Raw genomic sequence first — 25774 nt, 5'->3', positions numbered from 1 at the left:
GCAGCTGGGCCATGGTCTGAAGCTTGGGACTCACAGCCTTGGGGCAGTTGGTCCCCAAGTCCTGAGTGTGGACAAAGCAGACAGAACAGATGGGGAAGCAATGACAGACTGAGGGGAGGCCATGTGCCTGGGCACGTAGTTGGGGGCAGAGGAGGCCTGGGGTCCTAAGGCCCAGCTTCCTTATCTCAGGCCCCGTGCAGCTGCTAGGATGTCACCACGACTGGACAGCGCGAGTGCCAGCACGTCCCTTCCCTGCACCCTGGACCCTGGAGCAGGTCTCCAGCAGGGCACCAGTCTGCTTAGGCCAGGACTCCCCAGTTTTAGCACTGGTGACCAGGAGGTGGCCACCTCATGACTAGCAGAGAGCACCCTTCTCTTGCTGAGGCCCCAGCTCAGCCCAGTGCAGCCACCTCTGGTTCTGACCCAGGTGCTTGGTGCTCACTGCACACACAGGGTGCAGTTTGCTGTGCGCTCTGTCCTCCTGCTCTCTGCTCTGGGGCCCTGGGTGGGCCATGGGCAGATCTCCTCCTTGCGGTCTGGCCCAGGGTGATGAGTCCGGTCCTCGCTGGAGGCCAGGCCCAGCCCCTGCTCTCCTGGAGCCCAGTACAGGCTGCGTCTGTCTGATCAAGAAGCCGGTGGGGACTGGGTGCTCGGAGCCCAGCGTACCTCGGCCGCTGCCAGCCCCGGTGCAAGCAGCCCCTCCCTGGGCTGCCCCAGGAACACACATCCTCCAGGCGGGGGCTGCGTCAGGAGGAAGGGTCGGGGGGAGCGCTGGGCTCGCATGTCCTCGTAAAGGGGTCTTGGCATCCTGAGAGGTGGTCAGCCTGCATCAACATCTTGGCCACTGGCTTTGTGGCCTGGGGACCTGGGGTCTCTGCCTCAGCCTCCCCTCTGAGGAGACAACACGCTCCGCCTGTCTCACTGGGGGCAGTAATGGGGAGGGGTAGGACCCATGTGTGGACGTTCAGGGGCGTACTGGGGACTCCAGCATCCCTGGCCAGAGACCGGCAGAACCAGGCCCCCTCTGGGAGAGGGGTCAGAAACAGGCCAACTATGGGGGCTTTCAGTCCCCTGCTGAATTCCAGTGCCCACCTGAGTCCTGTGGTGCTGTGCTGTGGGCAGCCACGGCGTGATCTGTGTCCCAGGCCTGGCCGTGACTCTGGGCACTGCCCTCCAGGAATGGGCTGAGGGCGCGGCTTCACCTACCACCCCTTCAGGGGTGCGTTGCTTCCCCAACCCCATGTGGCTGACTAGCCCTACAGGGACCCTGGGGACAGGTCTTCTGTGGCCAGGGGTCCATCCTGTGGGACGCTGGCCTGTGGAGAGGGGCCAGTATGCAGCTAAGCCCGATAACTTGGGACTCTACCACAGCCCTGCCTTGCCAGGCATGGAGAAGCCCCTCTGTCCCTGTGGGGACTCACCGTCCAGAGGGGTCCCAGGAGCCTGTGGCAGGCAGGAGGACCTAGGAGGACATCAAAGGGAGGGTCAATGAGGACAGAACAGGGCATGATCCTGGCCTGGGAGGGACCTGAGAGGAGGAGATGGGTTGCCGGGTTTGGAGGGCTGGGAGGCTGGGGTGAAGGCCGAGGGACCCACAGAGAGCAGGTCTTGGGGATCCATGGAGGATGGGTGGTCTCAGGACAGGGCAGTGCCCAGCCAGAGGTGGATGGTCCAGGAGAATTGGGGGGTCAGGGAGGGTCCACGACTGGGGAGGTGGGGCGTGGGAGGCGGAGCTCGGCCATGGTGGGAGGGCAGTTCTTTGCGGACGGCCTTCAGGTTCACAGCCCTGGCTGCCCCTGGGGACTCATGGCCCTCTCCCCAGGATGGCTGGGGCCCACGGCAGCTGAGGGCCCAGGGCTGGACGGACAGCGCAGCAGCGCGCCTGCCTACGTGAACATCCCGGTCAGCCCCTCCTCCAGTCGCCAGCTGCACTACATGGGCCTGGAGCTCCAGGAGGCCGGCGTGGGCGTCCGAGGTGGGTCCATGGGAGACCCCACAGGGCTGGGGCCACTTCTCAGGGCCTCGACCCCAGCACATCAGCCCCGTCAGGGAGCTCCTGCTACTAGTGCCCAAGTGAGAACTCCAAAGGCAGCCCCTGACCCCCAGCGACATCCACTGAGTCCCCTCTGAGGCTGCAGGCCCAGGGCCAGGTGCTGTCTGGCTGGGGGACTGGTGGGGACAGGAGTCGGCGTCAGAGCACCGCCCAGCCGGTCACTAGGGAGATGAGCACCCGCAGGCGGGCTGGGAGCTGGGTGGGCGCCAGCACCTCCTGCGCTGGGCTCACAGAGGGCTGCTCGCAGGGGCCGGCACCGCCCACTACGCACAGATCGACATTGCGGCCACAGAGACGGCGCATCGGGTGGGGGCCCAGCACGCGCAGACCCGGGAGGAGCGGCTGTCGGAGCTGGAGCAGCGGAGGAAAGGGGCCCAGCCGTGAGGCCCCTGACCTGCACAGCTGGACTGTCTGGCCCTGGCCTCTGTGGTGGTCTCCACCACATCCTCTGCTGGCCTGGCGTCGAGGGTGACTCCTAACCACCCAGCTGCGGGAGGGCACGACTGGTCTCGTGCCCCGGCGGCGGGAGGACTCTGGGCCCACGCTGGTTCATTCCGGTTCTCTACTCCTGTCGGGGTCTCCCACCCCACTGGTGCCCAGGGCTGACCCTTTCTTCGGCCTGATCACGTCTCCCTGGACCACAGGCCTCCGAGGCAGCGTTAGGCACCTGACACAGCACCTCTGGCATCTGGGGCTGAGTCGCCAGGGTGAATTTGAGAGCGGTTTCCACGGCCTGGGATGAAACTGTCCCCCCCCTCCTGTGTGTGACCACCCAGGTGACAGCTGTGTCCTTGCAAAAGGCATGTCTTTAGATAGGGCAGGCAACTCCTGAGGCCTGGGCTGGGACACCACAGCCTCCCCACAGTGTGGCCTCCAAGCCCCCCTGGGGCTCCCCCTGCTGGGTCACAGTGCCCCGTTCCTTGGGTTGGAGGCCACAGCAAGGACAGGCTGTCCCGCCGGTCAGCCACCAGTGACTCTGCTGTGCAGAACCGTGGCTTACCTGAGTCCCGCTTCTCAGGACTCAGGGAGTCACATGAAGTGCAAACCGCCCCTGTTCTGTGTTTAACGTGTGTGATCCCCTGCAGGGGTGCAGACGCACCTGCGCTTTCTGCCTCTGGACTGGGTCCGGCTGGTGTCTCAGTGCTGGGCCTGAGGCTGGGGGTCCTGGGGGCAGATGGAGTGCCGCCCTTGCTGGAGCTAGGTCAGGGTCTCCATGTGGGAACTTCTTCCAGATGCATTGGCCTTGGGGGAGCCTGTGGCAGTTCTGTGACTCGGACAATGGATGGGAGGTTTCCGGGGTGGTGGGTTTCCTTCATGCCCCAGCCTGGGCTGAGGAAGGCTGGCGTTGGGGGCCGGGGGCTCTCCTAGGCTCCAGCTGCAGACCATCTTGGCTGTTTCTTCTTCCATCTCCCTCCCCCACCCCAGGAGCCCAAGGGTCCAGAGGGTCCATGCTTAGCTGCTGATGGGGATCAAAGGAGACTGGTGCTACTCTTCTTTTGGGGTCCCTGGTGTTGGAAGGTTCCAGAACACCTGCCCTCCTTGCTCTGCTGGCCCCACATGTCCCATGAGCTGACAGGCTGATCAAGTGTGACTGCGTGGAAACCCAGGAGAGGGAGCAGCTCGACTCTGAGCCCGCTGGGGGTGGGGGCAGAGGCCCCCATGGGAGGACAGGCTCTGGCTGCCCCACCAGACCAAGATGGAACAGGTGTCCAGCCTAGCCTAGAAGATCCCCTCTTGCCCCCTTCCCAGATTTTCTTCCAAGCCAAAAGTGTGGTCACCGCCAGTCCCAGTGGTGTCCAGGCCCTCCATGCGAACCCCTGCTTGTCTGGGGCTGGTTGGAGCTGCCTCCTGGTCCACAGTGGTTTGGTGGGTCACTGAACGTTGGGCATTTGCTTTAAAGTTGTTGACTTTCACCCTTCAAGGCAAGGCACCAGCCCTGATACTCCTGGACTTAGCCAGCAGGGAGGGCAGGTGCAGGCACAGGCAGGGCCCCGTGAACCTCTGGGCTGAGCTGGGGCCTGCGCCAGGGGGTCTGCGTGCACCTGGCCTCAGCACCCAGTCCTCCCATGGCACAGGCTCCAGAGAGACCAGGCCTGGGTCTGCAGCCTTAGGAGGGACCTAGGGAAGGAAGATGAGGATAAGGTGACACAGAGGGACATAGCACAGGAGGCAATGTGGAAGGGCAGCTAAGTGGGCATCACTGTCAGACAGGCGTCTGGCAAAGCCCAGGGGCCAGAGAAACATCTTTCAGCCCAGGACCAGGAGCCCATCAGTGACTCCTTCCCAGGACCAGAACAAAGGCCAGGGCCCTGAGACTTTACGGTCACCTAGTAGCCCTGGCACCACCTCCTCTTGGCTACCAGAACTTTGCAGAGAGGACCCTGAGGTCAGGCTCCAGACGCCACCCAGCTCTGAAGGGAGGTCAGGCATTTGGCCAACTGGCTCTGGCCTCAAGCGGCCATCCTGGTTGGCAGAACTCCCAGGACCCCGAAGGCTGCCTGGGCTGGAGGCCATCCTCCCCTGCACAGCTCAGCCTCACGGGGGAGTCCCTGCTGGAGGCCTTGTGTGCCCGGACCTCCCTGTGGCACCTTGGCCAGGTGGTCGAGCCTGCCCCCTGGTACAGGTACAGAGGGTAGGCGGCCCACACTGCAGACACCAGGCCTGGTTGGAACCTCTCTTACCTGACCCCTTGGGCAGCACAGAAACTGGCTTCCTGCTCCTTTCTAAGTAGGAACCTGAGGCTCTGGGCAGCCAAGGCCGCAGGGCTGAGGAGCTGGCACGTGCTGCCTGTAGGAATGGCCAGGAAGGGCTGCAGAGCGTGGTCAAGACCCTGGGAGGGGATGGGGGCCACAGCTCTTGGGGGAGGCTGCCAGGCAAGGGGCGGGTGGGGAGCTTTCCTGGAGCTTTCTCTAACGCACTTAGCAACAGAGACAGGTCCGAAGCGTGTGCTCAGGGCCCCAGAGCCGGCGGGAGTGAGGGGCTGCCTCCTGGCCCCGTCAGCGGTGACTGAACCCGGGCAGCTCCTCCCCACGCAGCTCCTCAGTGCCATCGCCTCAGCGGGCTGAAAGCCACCACGAGGGCGTCATAAAGGAGGCCCGTGGTCTGTCCTCTAGTGTGGCTGGGCTGCAGCTGTGGCCTGGCTGCTGAGGTGGTTCCTGCTGCAGACAAGGCCGCTGAGTGGAGCCTCCTCCCGGCTGCCCGTGTGGGCAGGCGGCTCGCGCTGCAGGGCTGGGGAGAGTCCCATCTTTGAGGTTCCTAGATTTTTGCCAAAGTCTGTATTCCTAGTTGACTGTAAAAGTGAGAGCGCCAGGATGCAAGAGATTCCCAGAGATGAGGCCGGGGGCGGGGGGTGACTTCTGCCGCCAGCTTTAGGTTCCTCTGACTTCCTCAGGACTGGTGAGGCCCGGCCTGTGTGCAGAACAGGACTGTGCAACACTCACGGCCAGATGACCGCTCCTGTGCTCTTGCTCTCTGGTGCCGGCCGAGGCCACATCTGTGATCCTGGCAGCTCAAGGGCAGAGGCAGGAGGACCTCAAGTTGGAGGCCAATCCCAAAAATAAGAAGGGCTGGGGTGTAGGTCAGCGGTAGAGCATCCTTGTTTTCCATCCCTGTACCAGACACAAAATTAAAAACCAACTGAGCGACCCACTGATGACTGTGATTTGTCACTGTGCACCCTGCCTGGGGACTGAACCCAGGTGCATGGCCACTGAGCTGCATCCAGCCCCCTTTCCATTATTCCGGACCACAGGCTCGGCCACGGCTGGCCGTCAGTGTTCTTAACTAGACGTACTTCTCAGGACCAGGAAGCCACAGGTCTGCCCGGTGTGGCAGAGGCCGCTCCCCAGGCCCCACCCACGCACTCGGTGGCCTCATGGTCCTTCTGGCATTTGCATCTGTCACTACATAAACGTGCTCATGCCACGGCCAGTTGGCCCCTTGGCCAGGTTCCAATCGCTGCCCCTGTGGTGGCACCCTGCCCTGGTGCTCACTGCGCCTCGGCGGGCGCTGTGCCCTCTGGTGCCCATGCTGGCGTGGCTCTCCCCAGAGCCAGTCCCACAGGCAGCCCTGCGGCTCTTCTGTTGTCTCCTGGCGCCTCACGGCGGCTCCAGGCCCCGGAGGCCCACGGTCCCTCTCCTGGGGCAGCTTCCTTTTTTGGTGGGTCCCCAAAACTTTGCTTCAGTGAGCACTTCCTGTACGTGAGTCTGCGATTGCACACACTGGGAAGTACAAGCCAACTCCTCCCGTGACCGCTGGCCGGACACTGCTGAGGGCTGGCGTGCATCCGTGGCCCCTGGAGTTGCTGCTCTGCAGGGCCTGCCGCCCCTGCCGCGAGCTCCGCCCGCCCGTGTCGTTTGGGAACCATCTTTGCCTCCACTGCTCTCGACCCCACAGCTGTGACTTCACGCCACCTGGGGCCTTGCATTCTGGAAACTTGTTTCCACGGTGACTTGGAATCCACTGTGCAGATGGCGGGCCGGCCACCCTCTGGACTTCACCTCCCATGTGGCTGGCCCGTCTGCAGCACTTCCTGTGTGACGGCCTGCTTACTCTCTAACCTCGGGCATCTTATTTCTCTTCCAGGCATTTGAATATCAAGAGCCGACCCTTAGTGACAGTTTAAGGTTTTTTTGTAGTTGTAGATGGACAGGATGCCGTTATTTTTTTATGTGGTGCTCCCGTGTGCCAGGCACGTGCTCTGCCAGAGCCACGTCCCAGCCCTAGGGACACTGGCTATGGCGCCCTGACCAGAGGACTCCTCGGTTGTGACGTACAAACAGCAACTTCAAGAGATTTGTCCATGTCGTTGCACTAGCAGGTCATCCACTTTAAAAGACGGCTGGATGGACGTGCAGGCTGTCCCCAGTTCTGGCTACGAGAAGGCCGCTGCGGTGGCCTCTGGCGTGGCAGTGGACCCCCGCCGCTGCATGTGCCCCCACCCAGGGAGCGTCCGGGCACAGCCAGGCGGTGGTGCTGACTGGAAGCACCGCGTCTGCCCGGCGCCTGCGGCAGCAAGTGCCTCTCCACACGGTGCTGGCCACATGGATGTGGTTAAGGGCCTGTGTGGTCCTTCTGTCCACCTGAGCATGGGCAGCAGAACCCTTCCGGGGGCCGAGCCCTCAGACAGGCTGTGAGGCCGTCCTTGTTCTCTGGTTTCCCACTTTCTCAGCCATCTCTCTTGATAAGCAGAGTTGAAGTTCTCATGAACCCATTTTGATTTCCTTTGTGACTGGGTTTCCGTCTTGCTTCCTCTCGTGGCCTTTTGAGACGGCTGCCTACCTACCCTGTCCAGAAACGCCACTGTGCTTTCTTCCAGAAGTTCCTGTGAGCGCGGTCCTCGCCCTGGGCGGTGCCCTTCTTGCATTGTTTCTGGGTGTGGAGGAAGTTCAACTCCCCAGGCACGCCAAAGCCCCGGCCCAGAGGCCTCTCTCTCCCCTCTGCAGTCTAGAGGGGCCACCTGGGCCTGCAGACCCTCCAGGATGTCCTGTCTCTGTTCTGTAAATGTCAGCAAGATCATGTTCGGAGCCACCTGTCACCTGCAGCTCAGTCTTTCCCGCCCGATCTCGCGGTAGGGCCGGGCTGTTCTGTTGTTCTTTCCAACGAGCAGCCACTCAGGATTCGAGAGAAGCTCCTCTGGGGTTTAGTCGAGAACCGGGATACAGACCATTCTCCCAGGGAGGGCTGTCTGTGGCCACTTTTCCAGGTGGCAGAGCACGGCCAGCAGAGTACCTCCGCTGGGTTTGTGTCCAGGTCCCCTAGGCCGCATGAGTGACCTTTATCCAGGTGGCAGCTGGGGGCTGGCCCTGGTCAGACCTATTGGGACAGCCTTCTCCCACCAACACTTGGGGGCGGGTGAGGGGTCTGGTATGGACCCTCAAGGCCTGGGCTTCCTACACACAGGCCTGTCCCTGGACTCACCTGGGTCGGCTGGGACCCGATGTGCACCCTGCCAGGCCAGAGCCCGAGGATGCTTGGATGGGGAGCATCTCCAGAGGCAGGCGCCCAGGCTCCTGCTGACCCCCACCCCCACCCCCACGAATGTGAATCGCCCGCTGTAGCCAACAGCTTCTCCAGTGGGAGTCGGTCCCCATGACCTGTCCAGCATCGATCCTTCCTGCAGCCTCTGAGGTCAGCGGCCTCCCTCCAAATACCCCCACAGGTCCCCTGTCCTCGGTGTGCTCCACCAGCCGCTTTTCTTTTCAAAGATGCTGTCTTCCTAAGTTTCTAAAGGTGTCCGTCGTTTCGCTCCAGACTTCCTTAACTGCCCGACGGCCAGAGCAGAGCCGGACGCGCCCTGCATCACCCGTGCTCTCGCGCTGCACTTCACATGCACACGTGCCCCGCCAGGGCCCCAAGTGCAGAGCTCCCTGTGCCTGAGCTGCAGGGGCCCGGCAGGCTGCCACCCTCCACCCCGACCACGGGGCCGAGCTCCCATCTCGAGAGCAGCCAGGGGACCAGCGCAGGCAGGAAGCAGGGAAGGGAGCCCCAGCGAGTGACAGGGGCCAGGTCCACAGACCCACCACAGGTGACGCCACTGCCCCGGCCAATCACTGTGAGACCTGGGATGGACTCCGGCAAATCCTGCGAGAATGACAGTGGAGGAGATCGCCTGGACAGCCTCGCGTCCACTTCCACAAGCCGGGCAGAGGCCCGGGGCCGTCCCCGGCGACACGGCAGGCGTTAGCGCGACCCGCCGAGATGCCAGCAAGCCCCCAACACTGAACCTGAAGAGCACCTGGAAACAAGGAAGCGCACAGGCGTGGGCGCCGGGGAGGGCAGCCGAAGGCGCAGGGCCAGGCTGCGGCAAGCCCGGCAGGTCTGTCCAGCAGGGCCCAGGACACAACGGCCCCAGACGGTGGCTGGGGAAGCTGCAGAACAACGGGCCTGGGCTGCACCGCCAGGGCCCAGTGCTCCTGAGGGCGGCTCCTGCAAGGAGCCACAAGGAGCGCGGCGGCAGTGGGGGCAGCGCTGGCCTGGCGCAGCCTGGACGCCACCGCACGCGCCATCCTGCCAGTCCAGTCTTGAGGCCAGAGGCCCAGCAGAGCCTGCAGTGGGGAGAGCACAGCCACCTGGGGTGGGGGCCACGCAGGGTAGGACCCCAGCTCACCGGCCCGGGCGTGTGGCCCGGGGGGTCTGCACTCCCTGCCATGCCCTGTTCCCAGGCCCAAGACGGACAGACCACCGTCAGATACTGCTGATCACACCGGTGCTCCCGCGAACAGGCTGCCAGGCCTTGGCATCAACTCACATCCCAAACCGTCCGGCTGCTGAAGCAGAAACCTGTACCGCCACTCCGGAAAGATGTTTAGAATCACCTACCATTTGAATAAACACGCGCTGCAGGAGCCATCAACATCACTCCCGGAGCCATCAACATCACTCCCGGAGCCAGACAGTGCGCACAGAAAGCCCTGATGTCCAAAGCTGGGTGTTTTACCCGAGTGGAGACAGCTCGAATGTCAACCAACAAGACAGATCGCACAAAGGAGTAATACAAGGCAATGAAAAGGAACATATTCCTGCTAATGGACAACAAAGTTGAATCTCACCAAGTCTGACTGTAAGAAGCCAGACGTGATACCACACACAGGCACACAACGTGTAATTTTACCCGGGAAACCCTGCCTGGTCAAGGAGAGGGGAGTGGACAGCTTGGGGAAAGGGGTAGTGGCAACATTCCACACACCCACTGAGGAGACTTCCCTGGGTGTGTGTGACGCTGGAGTGCTTTTATGGACATGTGCTTTCCTTCAGCAAAATACTTCAGGAGTTACAAAAGCACCCAGACACAGCCTTGGCCCCAGTGGCAGGGCCATAGGACACCAAACCTTGGAGAAGCAGCATGTTTCTCCTGCACACTTCAAAGTGTATCCCTGACTGCAGAGGGCAGACTGACCTTGGTGTCCTCTGTCCCTTCCATGCCCTGTGTCCAGTCCTATCTCAGGCCTTGCACCCCCAAACCCTGGACTGTGAACCCCATGAGGGCCATGCTCTGTATATGGGCCCCTTGCTGGGTACCCAAGTATGTGGCCGGGCACTGCACACAAGCACTTCCTGGCCTCAGATGCTGCCGCGGTCTCTGGGTAGTCCGTCACCCAGCTGGGGGACACACCCAGCTGGCCTGGACAGTGGCACATGCTCTGTGGGTGGGGAGACCTTGCACTATATGCTCTGCCCTGCAGGGCACAGAGCCCCTCAGGGTGCGACCATCGACCTTGGTGTTTCTTACAAATCGAGGCTGGATGACCCTCCTGTGGGGCAACCTCAGCTCTCAGCCGAGACCCAGACGCTGCCAAGTCCAGCGGGCCTCTTCCAGGCTCAGGTGTGGGAGCCACGCTGACCCCGCCTGTGCCAGGCCTGACCGTCAGCCGGGGGCAGAGAAGCCTCAGCAGCCGTGCTTCCTGGGATGGCGAGTGATACTGAGGCTGGGGGTGGGGACCTGTCAGGGTCTCCCAAGTCCCTAAAGCTGCAGAGGTGAAAGGAGAAGCCTCCCCTGACCACAGCCTCTGGCCCTCCTCTGCGATCTGCCCTGGAACCTCAACTCTCCAGGCCACAGGGGTGGACAGGGTGACTGCAGAGACCTGGGGGCAGAGGCCATCAGGGGCCAGAAGAGGAGAGGACAAGGGTGCTCAGGGGAAGCGCCTACTGGTGGAAAAGCGCTGGCTCCGGTCAGCGTGTGGCCACAGACCCTGAGACGAGGCAGTGACGGGACACTGAGACACCACACCGTGGCTCTTGGGCTCCGTACTCCATGTTTCCAGGGAAGATTCACAGGGCCTTGATGTGGACCCAGCTGGACTCCAGTCCTCACTAGGATGGTGATGGCCACCTCTGCTTGAGACACAGGAAGCCACCACCCAGAGGCCAGGCCAGACGGTGGGCTGAGAATGCTGGTTCCAATGGGCTTGAGAAACATGCTCCCTGCCACCCTCACGGCCAGTCTGTCCTCGCAGGTGACACCACCGCAGCCCCTGGGCAGCGCCAGGGGGCCTCTGCCCTCAGAGCTCGTTGTGCCGTGCCCTCGAGATCCTGCTGGACAGGTCCTGCAGATGCTTCTTCACCTGCAGACGGAGACACTGGTCAGCGGGCACTGGCAGGGGGACGCACTGAACCAGGTGCCCTGCCTCCCCTGCTGCCGCAGGCGCCCTCTAGGACGCGCCCCTCCAGAAATGGGGACGCTCTCCCCAGCGTCCACTGAGACGCTGTTCTTAGAAGCTGTGACCGGGAGTCCCTGGCGGGCTGAGTCTGCAGGGCAGGGTGAGTGTGCCTGGACCTCCACCAGCAGGAGGGCCGCAGGACCCTCCCCGGCCTTCCAGAGGCAGGGCCTGCGTGTCCAGGCTGGCCTTGAACTTGTGATCTTCCTGCCTCAGACTGCGCAGCTGGGTGGCAGGCACGGGTGTGTGCCCCACGCCTGGCCAGCGACAGGCTTTCTCAGCCAACGCTGCACTGCTCTCCAGGGCCTGGGGAAGCTGGCACTGCACGGGCAGGTGAACCCTCTCGGAGGCCTGCACGCCCCCCTCAGACAGGAGCCATGCGCCAGCCGCTAGGTGCTGGCTCCCCCACTGCCGCCTGCGGGCACAGACCCCGGATCCCTCCTCCTGGCACTTCTGCACGACTCAACTCGTCAGGTTTGGCCTAGTTTTGAGGGGACAGTCCAGACCTCGGTTCACGCTGAAGGAGGGAAGGCCCCCTCCCAGGCCCGAGCCCCAGCCCCCACCAGGTGGAGATGGCCCACAGGTCTTGTGGGCCCAGTGCTGGATCCTCGGCCACAGCGCCCTGCCCCCCTGCTCACTGCGCTGGCCCGGGTGGCCCCGTGGGGATGGCTCCCAGGGGAGGCCAGGTGCCCGCTCTGCGGGTCCACCACCAGCAGTCCTCCACACTGTCCTGGTCAAGCCCTGGTGTGGCCACTAGAGGACAGGGCAGTGGCCACGAGTCCGGGCTCCACACGGCCCACCTTGTAGCCCAGCTCCTGGGTCCGCCCCTGCAGCAGCGCGTGCCTCTCCCTGCTCCGGCTGACGTGCTCGCTGTCCCCGAGGCTCTCCACGTGCTGCAGTTTCTGGTGCGAGACCTCCAGCTGCTTCTGGTAGTGACTGTGCTTCTCGATCTTGGCCTCGAAGTGTCTGAGCTCCTCCTGGAAGGTTTCTGCACTTACTCTTCTGCAGTGTGACCCGGGCACCCAAGGGCCTGTCTCTGCAGGGATGGTCCTGCCAGGTGCCAGGCCAGTGCAGAAGTGGCTCAGGCCACTGTGGCCAATAGTCACAAAGCAGCATGCTTGAGGACAAATGGCGGTGCTACTGCTAAGGGTCTCCAAAGGAAGAGGCGCCCCACCAGGGCCTAACGGTCTTGGAGGACCTCAGAGGACCTGGGTGTTGGCCCTGGGCCCCTGGCCAGAGTCCGTGCCTCTTGACTGCACCGACCCCCAGCCCCAACCGCAGGCCGACACCTGAGCTCTGGCTCTACCAGTCGCCTCTGCACCTGCCTTTCCCCCTCCCTGTAGCCCCTGCCCACTCTGGGACAGCACCCCACTGGCATTGCTGTCCCAGCTCCTGGTCACCCTCACCCTGTCTTCGACTGGCCAAGGCCCTCTCCAGTTCTGCAGTGCCCCACTGGCTCACTCCCACACAGGGGCTGACAGGAAGCCCGTGACTCGTCCTGCATGAGCTGAGGACTCTTCCCAGGGCCACAAGTGGGCACGCATGACCCCTGCCGCTCCCCTCCTCCTCCCAGCCATTGGCCCTCCCTCGGGGCTCCCGCTGCTCACATCCCTGCCAGGACCCACTCCCTCTGGGCCCAGCACTCGCCGGGAGCTCAGGAGGGCCTTCAGTCACTCACCCTGGTGCACACAGGAAACACGTCCCCAGCATGCAGAGGGACACTGAATCCTCACGCTCCCCAGTTCAGGACCAGCAGCACTCCCAGACTCTGCTCCTCCCCGGGCCCATCCTCTACCCGTCAGGTGACACACTGGCATGCAGTGGCTCTGCTAGGACAGGCCTGGAGCCAGGCAATGCTCAACTTTCATGGCACAAGAGAACCAGAGCCCCTTCCCTGGTGAACAGCGCCTGACCGTCTCCTCTCTGGACACCTGGCCCCATCAGCATCCCACAGCCCCTGTCCCACTGGAGACCCCAGCACCTCCCCTCTCAGTGCCTAGTGGTTCCTCTCCTCACAGCATGGCCAGCCAGGCAGATTGCCCAGGCGCAGATATGGCTCACCCTGGGTGACGGGCCGCGCTGGCTTGAGAGGCACGTCCATGTGTGCACACAGCCCCACCTGGCCACCAACCAGGACGCAAGGGCGTGCAGAAGTCAGCAGGGAAGGCAGCCAGAGGGAGCAGGTGGGGATGGAGACATGCCTGGGCTGTGGTGGGGAGGCGGCAGGCCTGCCCCACACCAAGCTGGACGGGCCCCAGGAGGCACACAGCGGGGTGCAGTGGGGTCTGGGGCCTCCTTACCCGGAATGCCTCCAGCTCCTTCTCAGTGAAGTTGGCAGACTGGGCCAGGTCCCACAGGTCAATCACGCGGGGCTCCTCGAACTCTGCAGAAAAGCAGGAGCCATCTGTTCCATGGGCAGCAGGGCAGTATGTGCTCAGCCCCAGGGGGTGGTGTGTGCCCGCGCACAGGACTTCAGGCTGCCGCTGCGGACAGGGCCGCACATGAGCTGGGTGCGCGTGGTCTGTCTCTCAGAACCGGCTGGGATGTGGCCTGAGCGAGGCGGCATGGTCCTGGGGAAGGTGCTTCTCCTGGGCTTAGAACCTGGGCCCACCCATGACCAGGACCACCAGCTACTCCTGGCTGCCGGAGGGGCAGCGTGGTAGGTGGCTGTGCAGAAGTACTCAGCACCTGGTCAGAGCTGTCCATCACAGACAGGTCCATAGAGGGGGTCGCACTGTTCATCGTCTCACTCCTGAGAAGACCGTGGGGCTCCTTGATCCCACTGGGCTCACGTGTGGATGCAGCGACGCTGCCCAGCGGGGGTCACCGACCTCTGCCCATCTGGCCTGCCTGTGAGCCACAATGGTGCCTGCTAGTCCTCTCTCGGCTGACCTTCCTGCCGAGGACCTAGGGACCCTGGCTGTGGGAAGGGACGGAAGGCCCTGCATCCATCCTGACGGGGCGCATGGCAGGCGTCAGAGTCGCCACCCGCCACGCTCACTGTGGCCAAGTTCTCTGCTCCCGTCAACCCAGGAATGCCGAATCTGCCGGGTGGTGCCGTCACCTCCACGGGAGGCTGAGTTCAGGTGGGGGAGGGAGGGTGACACGCTCACCCGAGGGAGCTGGGACCTGGCCCTGCAGGGCACGGGGCCACTGTGTCTCGGGAGGCCCTGCAGGTGCTGTCTGGGAGTGGCAGACTAGGTGAGCATGGGAGGCGAGCAGGGCCAAGGTGAACCAGGGTGGCTGACCTATTGCCCCACAGCCCCAGGCCAATGAGCAGCAAGAACAGGCAGGAGGGGGCAGACCAGACTCGCCAGACTCGCCAGACTCGCGGGCACCCAAGAGCGCTGGCGGTTCCCAAGACCTGATTAGCAGGAATCTGGACCAGCAACAGTGGCCAAGCGCTCCACAAACCCCCAGGCGAGCACGCCCAGGGGCAGCCCTGCCTGGTCCCCGCCCTGGGAGCCCTCTCTGTTCGTCCCACTTGAAGGAATCCTGCTCTGCACTCACTCTTCCCTGTCTGTGGGTTTCGTTCTTTGGAACGAAGAGAATGGCGGTGAGCTGCTGGGGTCTGCTGTAACCCTGGAGGGCACAACCCCACCAGGAGCTGCGACAGGCCACTTGACCTGCCCGGAGGGTTGTCACCTGGGGCCACCGCCCCACTGCCTGAGTCAGGGCTAACAGGGCAGAGGGCCAAGTGCTGATGGAGTAGCTCAGGGAAGCGGGCCCTGGGCCAGCCTTTCTCCAGCACAGAGGAATGCACACGACAAGGGCCCCCGTCCCATGTGCCCGTCCCCAAGCACTGAGGACACACCCTGCCAGTCTCACTCTCAACCGCCACAGCCCAGCAGACGTGGGCAGGCGCCCATCAGCGTGTGGAGCTTACCGGCCGTGGGGCTGTAGCCCTGGTGGCTGACCCTCCTCAGGCGGTCCAGGCCCTGGTGGATGCTGCGCAGCCTGTCCTTCAGCTCCCCGTGCTTGCTGTACAGGACGTCGTCCTTGACCTGGCTCAGATCGGGGCTGATGGCGTTTTCATAAGACTCTGTGAACCAGAAGCAGAACGCCTGATGAGGGCCTCCCGAGGACCTGGTGCCGGGACCCCCGTGGCCAAGGTGCCCTGAGCTCCCACTGGCCCGAGGCACAGCCTAAAACCACACCCCTTGGAGCTGAAGGATTCTCTCCTGGAAGTATCCGCTCCTCGGCCGCCTGTGAGGGCAGTGATGGTCAGCTGACGTGCCCTTTCAAACAGGACACCTGGGTTCCCAGGTGACTGCAGGATGGACGGCAGGGCACCCCGTGCCCTGGAGGCTCACCCCAGGTTGCACAGCCCCTCCACTCCTCCAGCCTCCAACCTGCTCTCTCTCAGGATCCCATACCTAGGGGAGGGTCTGTGGTCAAAAGTCCTTGCCAGTCAGAAGGCAGCAGGTGACTAGGGGTGAGGACAGAGCTGCTGTTACCAAAGCAACGTTCCATCTGACTGGTGGGTTTGTGCAGTTAAACTACCTGTTCCCACTGGCAAAACTGGGTGGGAACCTGAGATGAGGGCGTTGGGTGGTCCCCCAGGCAGGTCACTGCACGGAGCAGTGTGGCGCCAGCCAGGGAGGGGCAGCTGGGCGAGGCACCTTCGGTCCTGCTCAGCGTCTCCAGCAGGACATTGTACTCGGCCACCTTCTCTTTGTGGTGCAGAAACTCTTTCCACAGCTTGTCCAGTTCCTCACTGGAGAACTTCCCCGAGGTCTTCGCCTAGGAGGGAAGGGGGCTAGCCACAAACACCTCTGGGGGCACGTCACCCCTCTGCCCTCCATCCTTCTCCCAACTGCGGTAGGCGAGCACAGCAAGGCCATCTCCTGGGGGACCCGGGGCCAGTCACCTTGCCGTCCCACCTGCCTCCCGGGCTGGGCAGCACACGAGGCCCACTCCACAGCACCCTCTCCCTTGGCCCTCTTCCCACCTTCCGCCTGCCCCCTTCCCCACAACCCGGACAATGGGCTAGTGCAGAGCTCCAAGGCTCCAACCTGAATTGGCGTGATCCAGATAAGCTGCTCTGGACCAGGTGGAAGACAAGGGGAGCCAAAGTGAGGGAGCCTGACACAGGCCAGCCAAGCACCACATCCCAACACCTGACCCTCCCAGCACCCCACTCTGAGGCCTGCAGCCCAAAGAGCACACCAGGCCAGGCCAGGCCAGCATGACCAGACCCAGCAGCGAGAGCGCAACACACTCTTGCGTGGGCACGTTCACACACACCAGGCTGCAGGCACAATTAAACATCGACACAAGGCAGAGAACCCAGCCACGGGGTGGTAGAGGGCTTGCCTAGCAGCTGAAGCTCTTGGTTCGATTCTCAGTACCACCATAAATAGATAAATAAAAAGAAGGCTGTTTTAACCCTGTGCAACTGAACTTATGCTGCTAGGCACATTCTTAAAATTTGACGGTCTAATAGCTATAAGCCGAAAGAAATCACTTTGTAGAGAAAGCAGGAATGTTCTAACAGGAAGCAGAGGCTGAGTTGCCGGAAGGAGAGAACGATCGCCAAAGAGCAGCACTGTCCCAAGAAACCAGAGACTCCCACACGGTGGATGCCGTGCAAGGGAACGGGGGCCCTGCAGGGGACAGCTGATATACCCACCACCCAAGCCTTCACTCTAGACATACAAGTTCCGGAGGTTAGGAAAAACTGAGGGGTACCTTGTGCCACAGCTTTTCCAGCCTGGGGTCCCCCAGCCCGTCGTCCTGGGTGCTGTCACTGAGTGAGTTGCTGTGCACCAGCTGGGCCTCCTTCCTCCCGTCCAGACCATACCTGGCCAAGATAACTAGAGAGGGGAGGTTTCACTGAACATGGTTCTTTGAAGGACCGTTGGGAGTCCACTCATCTCAGAGACTCAAGTGGGTGACACAGGTTTGCTGCTTACTTTCCAGAATTTTCCTTTTACCCCTGGTTTCCTGGGTGCCCAGACAAGATGTAGTGGGAAGAATACAGTCCAGCCCCTCAGTGTTTATGAACATGCCCAGGGACCTGAAGGGCAGTCCTGGTTTCTACCATGAACACACCCTGCTTGTGTCCTCCTGAAAGCAGAAGTGGCTCGTAGGAACGCCAGGTGTGGCCTGCATAGGCCATCCCATGGGCTCTCAAGGACCGATGGTGCTGCCCCGGTTTCTGACAAGCCCCAGTGAGGACAGACAGCCCACTAGGGGTCAGGCGATGGGTGGGGAGCCTGACAATTCTGACGTGCTCATCTGTCAGGGACAGCAGTGGCAGGGCTTCCAGCAGACTGAGGCAGCTGGGAGGGGAGGCAGTCAGCAGCCTGCTGCTGCCCAGCCCAGGGACATGCTGGCCCTGTGCACCAGTCCTTCTGCACCATGAGGACTCAGTTCCTCTGGCCATCAGCACGCAGCAGGGCAGGCCCAACAGCTGACCCTGCTGTGGATGGGCTTGGTGCTCTGCACGTGAGCAAATGGGGCACAGGGACTGGTCTCTTGTCCCAGGAAGCAGCTCTCCAGAGGCCAGGAATCATTCAGCTGTCCAACGGCTTGGGACAGTCACTCGCCCACGAAGACTCTGGAAACTCCCTTCCCCTCTGGACCTCAGGACCACAGGTCTCACTGTGTCTGGAAGCCTGGCTGCCGGGGCCTCTGGCGCGGGCAGCGAGAGCACTCCTGGCCTCCCTCAAGGGTCAGGGACAGCCTACAGACTCCGCTCAAGTGCAGGCTGTGGTCAGGAGTGGCCTGGGTGCAGGTGGGGGTCCCGTGGGTGCACACTCAGCAAAGCCCATCAAACTCTGGGATAAGATTTGGATTTCATTATATGCAACTTATATCTTAAAAAACAACTTTAAAAGTCAGGCCCAAACTACTTGGGAGGCTAAGTGGGAGGCTCACTTGAGACTTGGAGTTCAGCGTCAGCCTGAGTAACACAGGTAGGGAGAGCCTGTCTCTTAAAACAGAAAGACACAAAAAGCTGACTTAAGTAAAGGATGTGCAGCCACCCCAGCGGCAGAAGACCAGTGCCTGGCTGTCTCCAAGGTCCAGCCTGAGCCACCCACTCTCCGAATACCAGGAAGGGCCCAGTCACCCAGGCCTCACGCTCCTGACCCACCTGGACAGCTCTAGCAGCCCACAGCCAGAGAGGGGGAGGCTCAGAGCCGAGGGCACAGGAAGCACCAGACTCCTGACCACAGTGAATGGCCCAGGGCTGAGCTCAGCAACCAGGACCGAGGAGGTTTCTGGATCTTGGGCTCTGCCTTGGGTGGAGTCCCAGAATGCCGAGGGGAGGAGGCTCACAGCATGGAGTCCAGCCTCTCCTGAGGTGGCACGGGTTGTGTGGGGAGGGCAACAGGTGCATCCCTGAGCAGACAGAGCTGCGGAGGCAGGACCCCTCCTCTCAGGACGGAACCACGTGGGCTTTGCCAAAAGAGCCACCATCATCAGCGAGGCTTGTGCTTAGGTGCCAGGCAGAGCCGGGGTAGAGGGCCCGGAGGGCTCCCGCCGTCCTGCCCTTCTCACCCCAGCCCCGTCTGTATGACACAGTCCCCCTGGGTGTGCCTGGACATGGCCCAGGGGATGGGGAGGAGGGCCACAGACCACACCTGGAAGACAACGGGCCTGTACAGCTTTGTGGGTGGCCAGCATCGGCGTGCACCACCTCCTGGACCAGCCCTCTCCAGGAGTGCTCAGGAGGTCAGCTTCCAGAGTTCCACTAAGTCTGCTGCAGGCACCAGAGACCAGTGTCACTCAAGCAGAAAACTCTGCCTTACTTGGGTCATGGGCCTGGACTTGCTAGGCTGGAATAAGCCACTCCCAGTGAGGACACTGGCCAGCAAGAGGGAGATGGTCACCAGCTCACTTCTCTGAGACCTGGACTCCTCTGGCAGCTGCAGGGCCCTCCATCCTACACAAGCCCAGTTCCTTCTGGTGGGGTGGGTGGGGTGAACCCCACACAGGCTCCTGCCCTGTCCATGGGGGTGGCCTCCCCAACATGCTGCATGGGGTACAGGTGTCCCAGCTCACCTCGGTGCGTCTCCTCTAGCCTGGCGGTGCCCCTCTGCCACGGCATGTGGGTTTTATGTTCCTGACACACAATTTGAACTTGGCCATGTAAAACGGGAGAAGTGAGGTTGGGCCTAAGTCTCACCTGGACGCTACACTGTGAGGGGATGCCTGAAGCAGGGAAAATGGACGGCTGGGGACGGAAAACCCCACACAGATTACTCGCCCCCGAGCCTGTCAAGTGGGGACTAGAGTCAGCACTTCAGTGAGGTCTGAGGAAGGGGATGGTCCTGCGTCAGACACAGGAAGGGACCTGCTTCCTCCTCCAGCTGACTGGGTGTACTGTGTCCCCAACCTGTTCCTGGGCTGCGCAGCTCTGGGGCTGTCAGGTGCCTGGGCAGCTATGTGCCTAGAGCTACGGTCCTGGTCCTCCTCCAGCATGCCAACAGCACTCAGGAGACAGGGCGAGAACATGGCCAACGTGTCCTTGGGGGTGACCACCATGCAGGCCACACGACACCCTCTCCCTCATCCTCGCCAATAACTAAGAAGCTAGCACTGCACGGCTGAGCAGCTGCCTCCCCATTTTTAAAAGAAAGAAAATAAATAAATAAAAAGCACCATTGAGATTGCGAACCAGCTTTGCCTCTTTCTCCCCGTCCTCGTCTAAGCCCTCAATCTTCAGTTTCTTCCAGTTCAGCTCGTCCCTTTCTTGAATCTTCAGATCAGCATGGAGCTCTGCCAGCTTCACAGGAGAGAGGTGGAGCTGCCCAACAAGAACAGAGCGAAGTGTGACCAAAGGAGGACAGAGCCCAAGGCTGACGTGGGAGGCTGGTGGTGACTAGGAGACCCTGGAGACGGGGCGTGGAGTTGGGGCCACGGGCAGGAGCTCCCAAAGACAGCCAGTCTTACACCCAGGCCCAAGCTCCAGGCACACCTGGAGACGTGCTCTAGAAACCCAAGTCCCCGGGAGCCCGCTCCTCGTGGTGCTTCCTGGAGGCAGGGGCTCCTATGATAGGCATCCTATGAGCCACCTCCTGGCACCTGGTAAAACTCGCCAGGTAAACAGGGCAGGGTGGATGCTGGGCACCAAGGAGGGGCCGGGCCTGGTAAAGAAGTGCATTATATTTTGCACATGCCACACACTATGAAAATAATAACTGGAAGTGACCACAGAGAATAGAAGACTAAATTTACAGAAAATAAGATCTTTATTTAACTTGCCTGTTCTGATGGGCACACAGCCACCACACACAGCATCCCGGCCGCCCGGGTTGCACTGCTTATGACCGAAGCCTGCACTGACTTAGTTTCTGTTTGTGTCACAAAACCCTGGAGCAACAGACAGGTCTGCTTCCCCACAGCGTCTTACAGGCACTGTCTCACCAGCTGGGCTGTGCTGCAGCAGGGCAGCACACGGGGGAAGGGCTGAGGCTCTGTTTTTGCTCTCTGCAGTGAGAGCTGGCCGTGCCCTCACCCCAGATCTGCCCTCTCTGGGGCTGTTGGGGAGGGTCTAGGTGTTCACCAATGGCTGCTTGGTACCTCGCTGGAAGGCAGAGCTAAGGATGGCTATAGTCTTCCTCCAAGGCTCAAGCAGGGCACTTTCACCTGCAACCTGTGGTGGCCTTCATGCCCCCTGCCCACCTTTCCAGAGCCCTGGGAGAGTCAGTGGGTGAACATGGGAAGGTGCGCTGTGAACTGCAAAAGTAGAGCCACACAGGAGAGCCACCATCTGCCTCAGAGTCACCTGCTCTCAGGCCCAGACCTGGCTATCTAAACCCACCACCCATATCTCTCAGAAGTCACGACATGCCTACTATCCTCTGAGATACCGCTGCCTACAGGCTCAGGGCTGAAGATGCAGAGCCCAGAGCCACAAAACCAGCAGCCATCAGCTCTACTGGGAGGGAGACAAGCAGGTCATGCACAAGCACCTGGCTCCCACTTCCAGATTCCTTTCTCTCTTTTAAGTTAGAAGTTAACGCACCAAGTTAAGAAGTACTAGTTAAAGAGAGCCAAATGAAAAAACCAATCTATGAGGGCAGGGGTAGAGCATGTGCCTAGCATGCACAAGGTCCGGGGTTCAATGCCCAGCACTGCAAAAATAATAAGTAAGGCAAAGCAGACTCTGTCAAATATTAAGCAGTGAAGTAAATCACTGACGACCAGGAGACAGGCAGACAGAGGGGAAGCCTGTCTGCAGCATGGGGTAGCCCAGAGCGTGGAAAGACAGCACGTGCACTTCAGACACCATCTCCAATGGCTCTGAGGGTGAGCGCAAACCCTAGGAGCTGCCTAGCCACTTGACACCCTCCCTGGAAGCCCCAGTGACACCCAGGACCCCCTGTACGCCTAGGAGCCAGCGGGACTCTGGAACTTTCCAGTAACCCTTCTCTGCTTTCTCAACCCTCTGCCCCCAGAAACCCAGACCCAGAATGTGTGGTCTCTGGTGTCCACCTGAACCTTGGCCCCTGGGGTTAGGGCTGTGGCCAAGCAGAGCTGTGCAGAGCATGACCACTGATCCAAAGAGTGGCAGGTGCGGCCATGGGCTGGCTAGACCACGCTGCAGCCTCACCAAGTGCTGACTGAGGCAGTCGCCAGCCAGGCAGCAAGCTGCCATGGCCCCGACTCGCAGTCAGTCTCACGCCACTCAGACCCTTAATGTGCAGCAACTGTGACCCAGCTTCACTCAGCTGAATGCAAGGACAAGAGCAGGGCTGAGCGTCCATGAGGCCACGGGCTAGCTGGTAGGTGGCAGGCACCATGTGGAGGCAGGAAGGCCATGGCTGATCCTGTGACCAGCCTTTCCTCAGAGTCCCTGGAAAAGCGTGACACAGGTCTTTCTAGGGACACAGAGAACAAGAAAATGGAAACACTCGGCAATAGGGATGGGTCTCTGGTGTCCTCTGCTCTGCACACCTGACCTCTAAGGACAAGAACTGCTTCTGTCATGTCAGAGGTGAAAGATGTTTATCTGGGTCAGAAATAGGAACTCTGAGCTTAAAGACCCATTTCCCAGGTCGAGAGTGACAGTGCACCCTTGCTGCAGGAGTGTCACACAGACCTAGGGGGTCTGCTCCTCAGGAAAAGGGAGAAGCCCCAGGTATCTGCGAGCACGTGGCTACTGCCACGGAAGCACCCCTCCCCCACGCTAAGGACGGCCCTGGGCTCCTTGGGTGCTGGGAGTCTTGCATCTTGCAACACATTGGGTGTGGCTGGGAAACGGGGATGGGGTGATTTGAGTCAGGGTATGAAGTCAGGATGGACTGTCTCCCGGGATGGAAACAGTCTCAGCATCTTTCAGTCTCTGCCCCACTGGAGTCTCCCAGTAGGTCTCACCTCCTCAAGAGGAGGGTCAGAATGAGGAGGAGGCAAACATCTTCGTCACACCTGTCTCTGACCCTCAGATACTAAGACACACTATATGGTATTGTCTGCCATGATACAACTATATATTTAGAAAACAAAATGTGAAATGCTTTTGTCAAGCAAATCAGAAAGGACAGAACCTTCCTGGCTGTGAAGGAAGGTCATGAGGCTGAGAACACTGGTCCCTAGAGCTCCCTCGGATTCTGCCACAGTTCTATTCAAAGAGATTCCAACTCAAGAAGGGCCTTGCAGTGCCCCTCGCTCCCACCTGAAGCAGCAGATAGGTTTTAGGTAAGAAGTGACATGAGCTTCTGTCCACATCAACAATCCTCTGCAAGCCGACCACAGACCCACCTGTCCCCTGTCCACCCCAGGATCCAGTGCTCTCAGTAGCAAGAGCAGAAGCATGAAGCCCACGTTGGACAAAGTATCCCACTTAAGCATTCCTAATAGAGAGGACAGCACCCAGGGGCCATGCCTCCCCAGCTGGGTCACAGTTCCTACCACCACCATGCAAGCCTCCAGGTCTAGAAGGAAAACCAGCAAGAGTCACTGTGCCCTCAACTACGAGGCTCTCTGGAAGTGAGAAGCCCACCCTGGCAGAACTTCCCACGCAGTTCAGTGGAAAAGGCTTGCACACACTACTGCAGACCTTCAGGGCTAGAGGGACTGGAAAGGTCATGTGAGGCAAGGCCTGGACAGGGCCTAGGGGAGCCAGCACCCAGCAGTGACCACAGACAGACAGTGGAGAAGCAGACTGGCCTGACATTGAAGTAGATCAGGTGTGGACAGAGCACAGGAGAACCAGGGATGGTACAGTGCAGAATGCGGGCAGGTGACTGCCAAAGGTCTGAGAAAGGTGCCCAGCCTGACAGATGCAGAGGGCTGGCCTAGGGGCAAGTTTAGATGGGCAAGGGGAAGGACTGGGATAGTTCCCAAAGCAAGGGGAGCCTCTGGGCTCATGGACACCAGAGCACATTCCCCAATACTGCCTCCAACTCAGGCTAGTGTCTTCCTGTTGCCCCACCTCACCCTGTGGGAGAAACTCCACCTGGTCAATAGCTGCTGGCTCAGCACACCCATCACAGTAGACAGTGGGGGACAGTGAGGACATGTGCTGAGCTCTAACCACTCCTGGTCCCTGCTGCTCAGAGGATTCTGCCACATCCGACCCCAACTGTGCCCCTGGCCCCTTTTTCTAGGAAACCACCTTGCCTCTCTAGCCTACAGGCTGTCTCCTGTCCCATCTCTATCTCTGTAGGCTAACCATTATATACTGGGATCCTCTCCAGCAGAACCTCAAGGACACTGGCTGGGAATGAAGCTGGACACAGGAGCACCTTGTGAAGGACTTATAGGGCTATACTCACTGGACACCACTCCCCAAAGATTCTGCACTCTTCCAAAACTTACTCTTATTTTGCAAATAATTTACTCAGAAATGCTAAAACTGGACTACTTAAGGGAAGAGTTAATTGGACTCCGTTCTACTTAAAGATGAAGATACTGAGACTCAGAGGGGTGGGTCTTGATTTGTAAATAACTATTTCCATAAATACGAGCCCATGCCAAATAAATAAAGTAATCATTATGTTAATGTAGAGTGTGGCTCGCCCAGGGTCATTCCAGTTAGGAAGCTGGCTGACCTTGGGATGCCCTTTCCCCTCTGGGCTTTGGTACCTTTATCTCCAAAATAAAGAGAATCAGATAAGATATCTACTAACTCCCAGTTTTGCATTCCCTGGGTCTTGTGTTCTAAATTGACCTCTCCTCCACCTCTCTATATCCCTCACCCAAATTAACCAGCAGCAGCCTGCTTCTGGGACTTCTGCTGTCCCTAAAAACGTCTGTGTCCAACATCACCTGTTTCTCCATAAATGGAGAGGTAGGGTGGGACAAATGGCAAAGTCCTGCAAAAGGCAAAAGCCTAGTTCTGCCTCACTTTGGATAACTAGCTCGCTGGGCAGAGAAGGCAGGCGTGCGGGGGCCAAGCTGATGGGTATCCTTGGGGGGTGGGCCTTCAGCTGCTCTAAGGCAGCGCAGGCTCCGCACAAGGTCTCCGAGGACTTCAGCAAGTCCCGCTGCCCCCGGGTCCCCTTCCTGCTGCAGGTAAGGTAGGGGTGACCACCTGACACTGGGGGCTGCAGTGCCTGCGGGCCGCAGGAACTCGGCCAGGGCAGTGCCAGGCACCGCCGCCCCTGCTCCCCGCTCCCGGCCCCGATCCCCGCTCACCCTCCGGGCCTTCTCCCACAGCTGCTTCAGCTTCTCCATGCGGAACTCCTCCCCGGGCTCGCGCTGCGCGGGCGGCTCGGGCTCATTCTTCTCCCGCGAGTACTTGCCGCCATGGGCCGCCGCAGGCCAGGGCCGAAGCAGCAGAAGCGCCAGCAGTAGCGGCAAGGACAGCTGGAGCCCGCGCGGCCCGGAGAGCGTCTCCCTCCGCGACGCCATCTTCCTCTGCGGCTCCGGGCCCCGCCCTCGCCAGGCCCCGCCCTGTGCCCGCCCATCAGGGTTGCAGGCCCCGCCCACCTCCCGCGCGGCCTCCTGGGAGCTGCCAGAGCGGCGGGAGTGCGCTGATTGGGCCACACGCGGGCGTTTCCTAGCGACCCGCCGCGGGCCGGGCCGGGGCGGAGCCGGGCTGGGCGGGGGTCCTTCGCTGCTGCCTGCTGGAGGGCGGGGGAGCTGGCGGTCGGGCGCGCCCCCTGTTGTTCGTCCGACCCGGAAGCTGGTCCCCGCCTGGCCCCGGCGTAGCTGCTGACCGCGGGACCTGGGGTCCTCTCCTCGCAGAGCGGAGGGTGCGCGGCGGCCAGGGCTGAGGCACCTGCCGCAGCGCGGTCGCGGGGCTGCGTCCCTCGCCCTTAGTCTCCCCGCAGATTCGTGTACCTGTCCCCTCTCCTGCTACGCTTCAGTAGAGCCACCCGCAAAACGAGCCCGGCCTGCGCGCCGGGGCTTGGCCGCGCTGGAGGCAGAGTGGGGGCCAGAGGGAAGGAGGGGCCGCAGATGACCGGCCGAGCGCGGAGGAGCTAGTAGGGGCGCCAACGCCGTGCTGACCGAGAGCCGGCAGGGAGGATACTGAGGGCCTCAGGGTGCAGGGACGCTGAGGGCGGCGCGAAGTGTGGCTGTCTTTGGAGGAATCATTTATGTAGTGTTAGCCGCATCCCGCATCTTTCCGGAAAGGGCTTACCTGTCTTGAGAGTCATTGCTTATTTCG

General features: G+C 61.2%; 2 protein-coding genes across 4 annotated transcripts in view; one reads left to right on the top strand and one right to left on the bottom strand.

Moving 5' to 3' along the window:
* The window catches only part of Dok7 (docking protein 7), a 36409-nt gene extending 31515 nt beyond the window's left edge, over positions 1–4894 (top strand). For all 3 annotated transcript variants that reach the window (XM_047566370.1, XM_047566367.1, XM_047566369.1), the window contains 2 exons: positions 1823–1975; positions 2301–4894. In XM_047566370.1, the coding sequence (XP_047422326.1) occupies positions 1823–1975; positions 2301–2437 (290 nt within the window). In that variant the 3' untranslated portion in view covers positions 2438–4894. The remainder of the gene's footprint in view (positions 1–1822; positions 1976–2300) is intronic.
* A 4652-nt stretch (positions 4895–9546) lies between these two features.
* Lrpap1 (LDL receptor related protein associated protein 1) lies at positions 9547–25039 on the bottom strand. The gene is made up of 8 exons (XM_047567257.1): positions 24799–25039; positions 19819–19963; positions 16900–17024; positions 15831–15951; positions 15095–15250; positions 13509–13591; positions 12009–12185; positions 9547–11115 (listed from the first exon to the last, which is right to left on the bottom strand). Exons 1-8 carry the CDS (start codon positions 25012–25014, stop codon positions 11053–11055), a joined length of 1086 nt encoding a protein of 361 aa, XP_047423213.1. The 5' UTR covers positions 25015–25039; the 3' UTR covers positions 9547–11052.
* Between the last annotated feature and the right edge of the window lie 735 nt (positions 25040–25774).

This window comes from Sciurus carolinensis, chromosome 10, assembly GCF_902686445.1.
Source record: "Sciurus carolinensis chromosome 10, mSciCar1.2, whole genome shotgun sequence".
Lineage (NCBI taxonomy): Eukaryota > Metazoa > Chordata > Mammalia > Rodentia > Sciuridae > Sciurus > Sciurus carolinensis.
Note: the sequence above shows the minus strand (reverse complement) of the source record. Positions and strands in the feature narration are given on the sequence as shown.

What these genes read in the sequence shown, in the direction of transcription:
- Lrpap1 (XM_047567257.1), bottom strand. Translation starts at nt 25,014, where the DNA reads ATGGCGTCGCGGAGGGAGACGCTCTCCGGGCCGCGCGGGCTCCAGCTG. An exon ending in TGGAAAAGCTGTGGCACAAG is followed by an intron (nt 15,952 to 16,899) that starts GTACCCCTCAGT and finishes CTTCCCTCCTAG; the next exon opens with GCGAAGACCTCGGGGAAGTT. An exon ending in AGGAGCTGGAGGCATTCCGG is followed by an intron (nt 12,186 to 13,508) that starts GTAAGGAGGCCC and finishes GAAACCTTCCAG; the next exon opens with GAGGAGCTCAGACACTTCGA.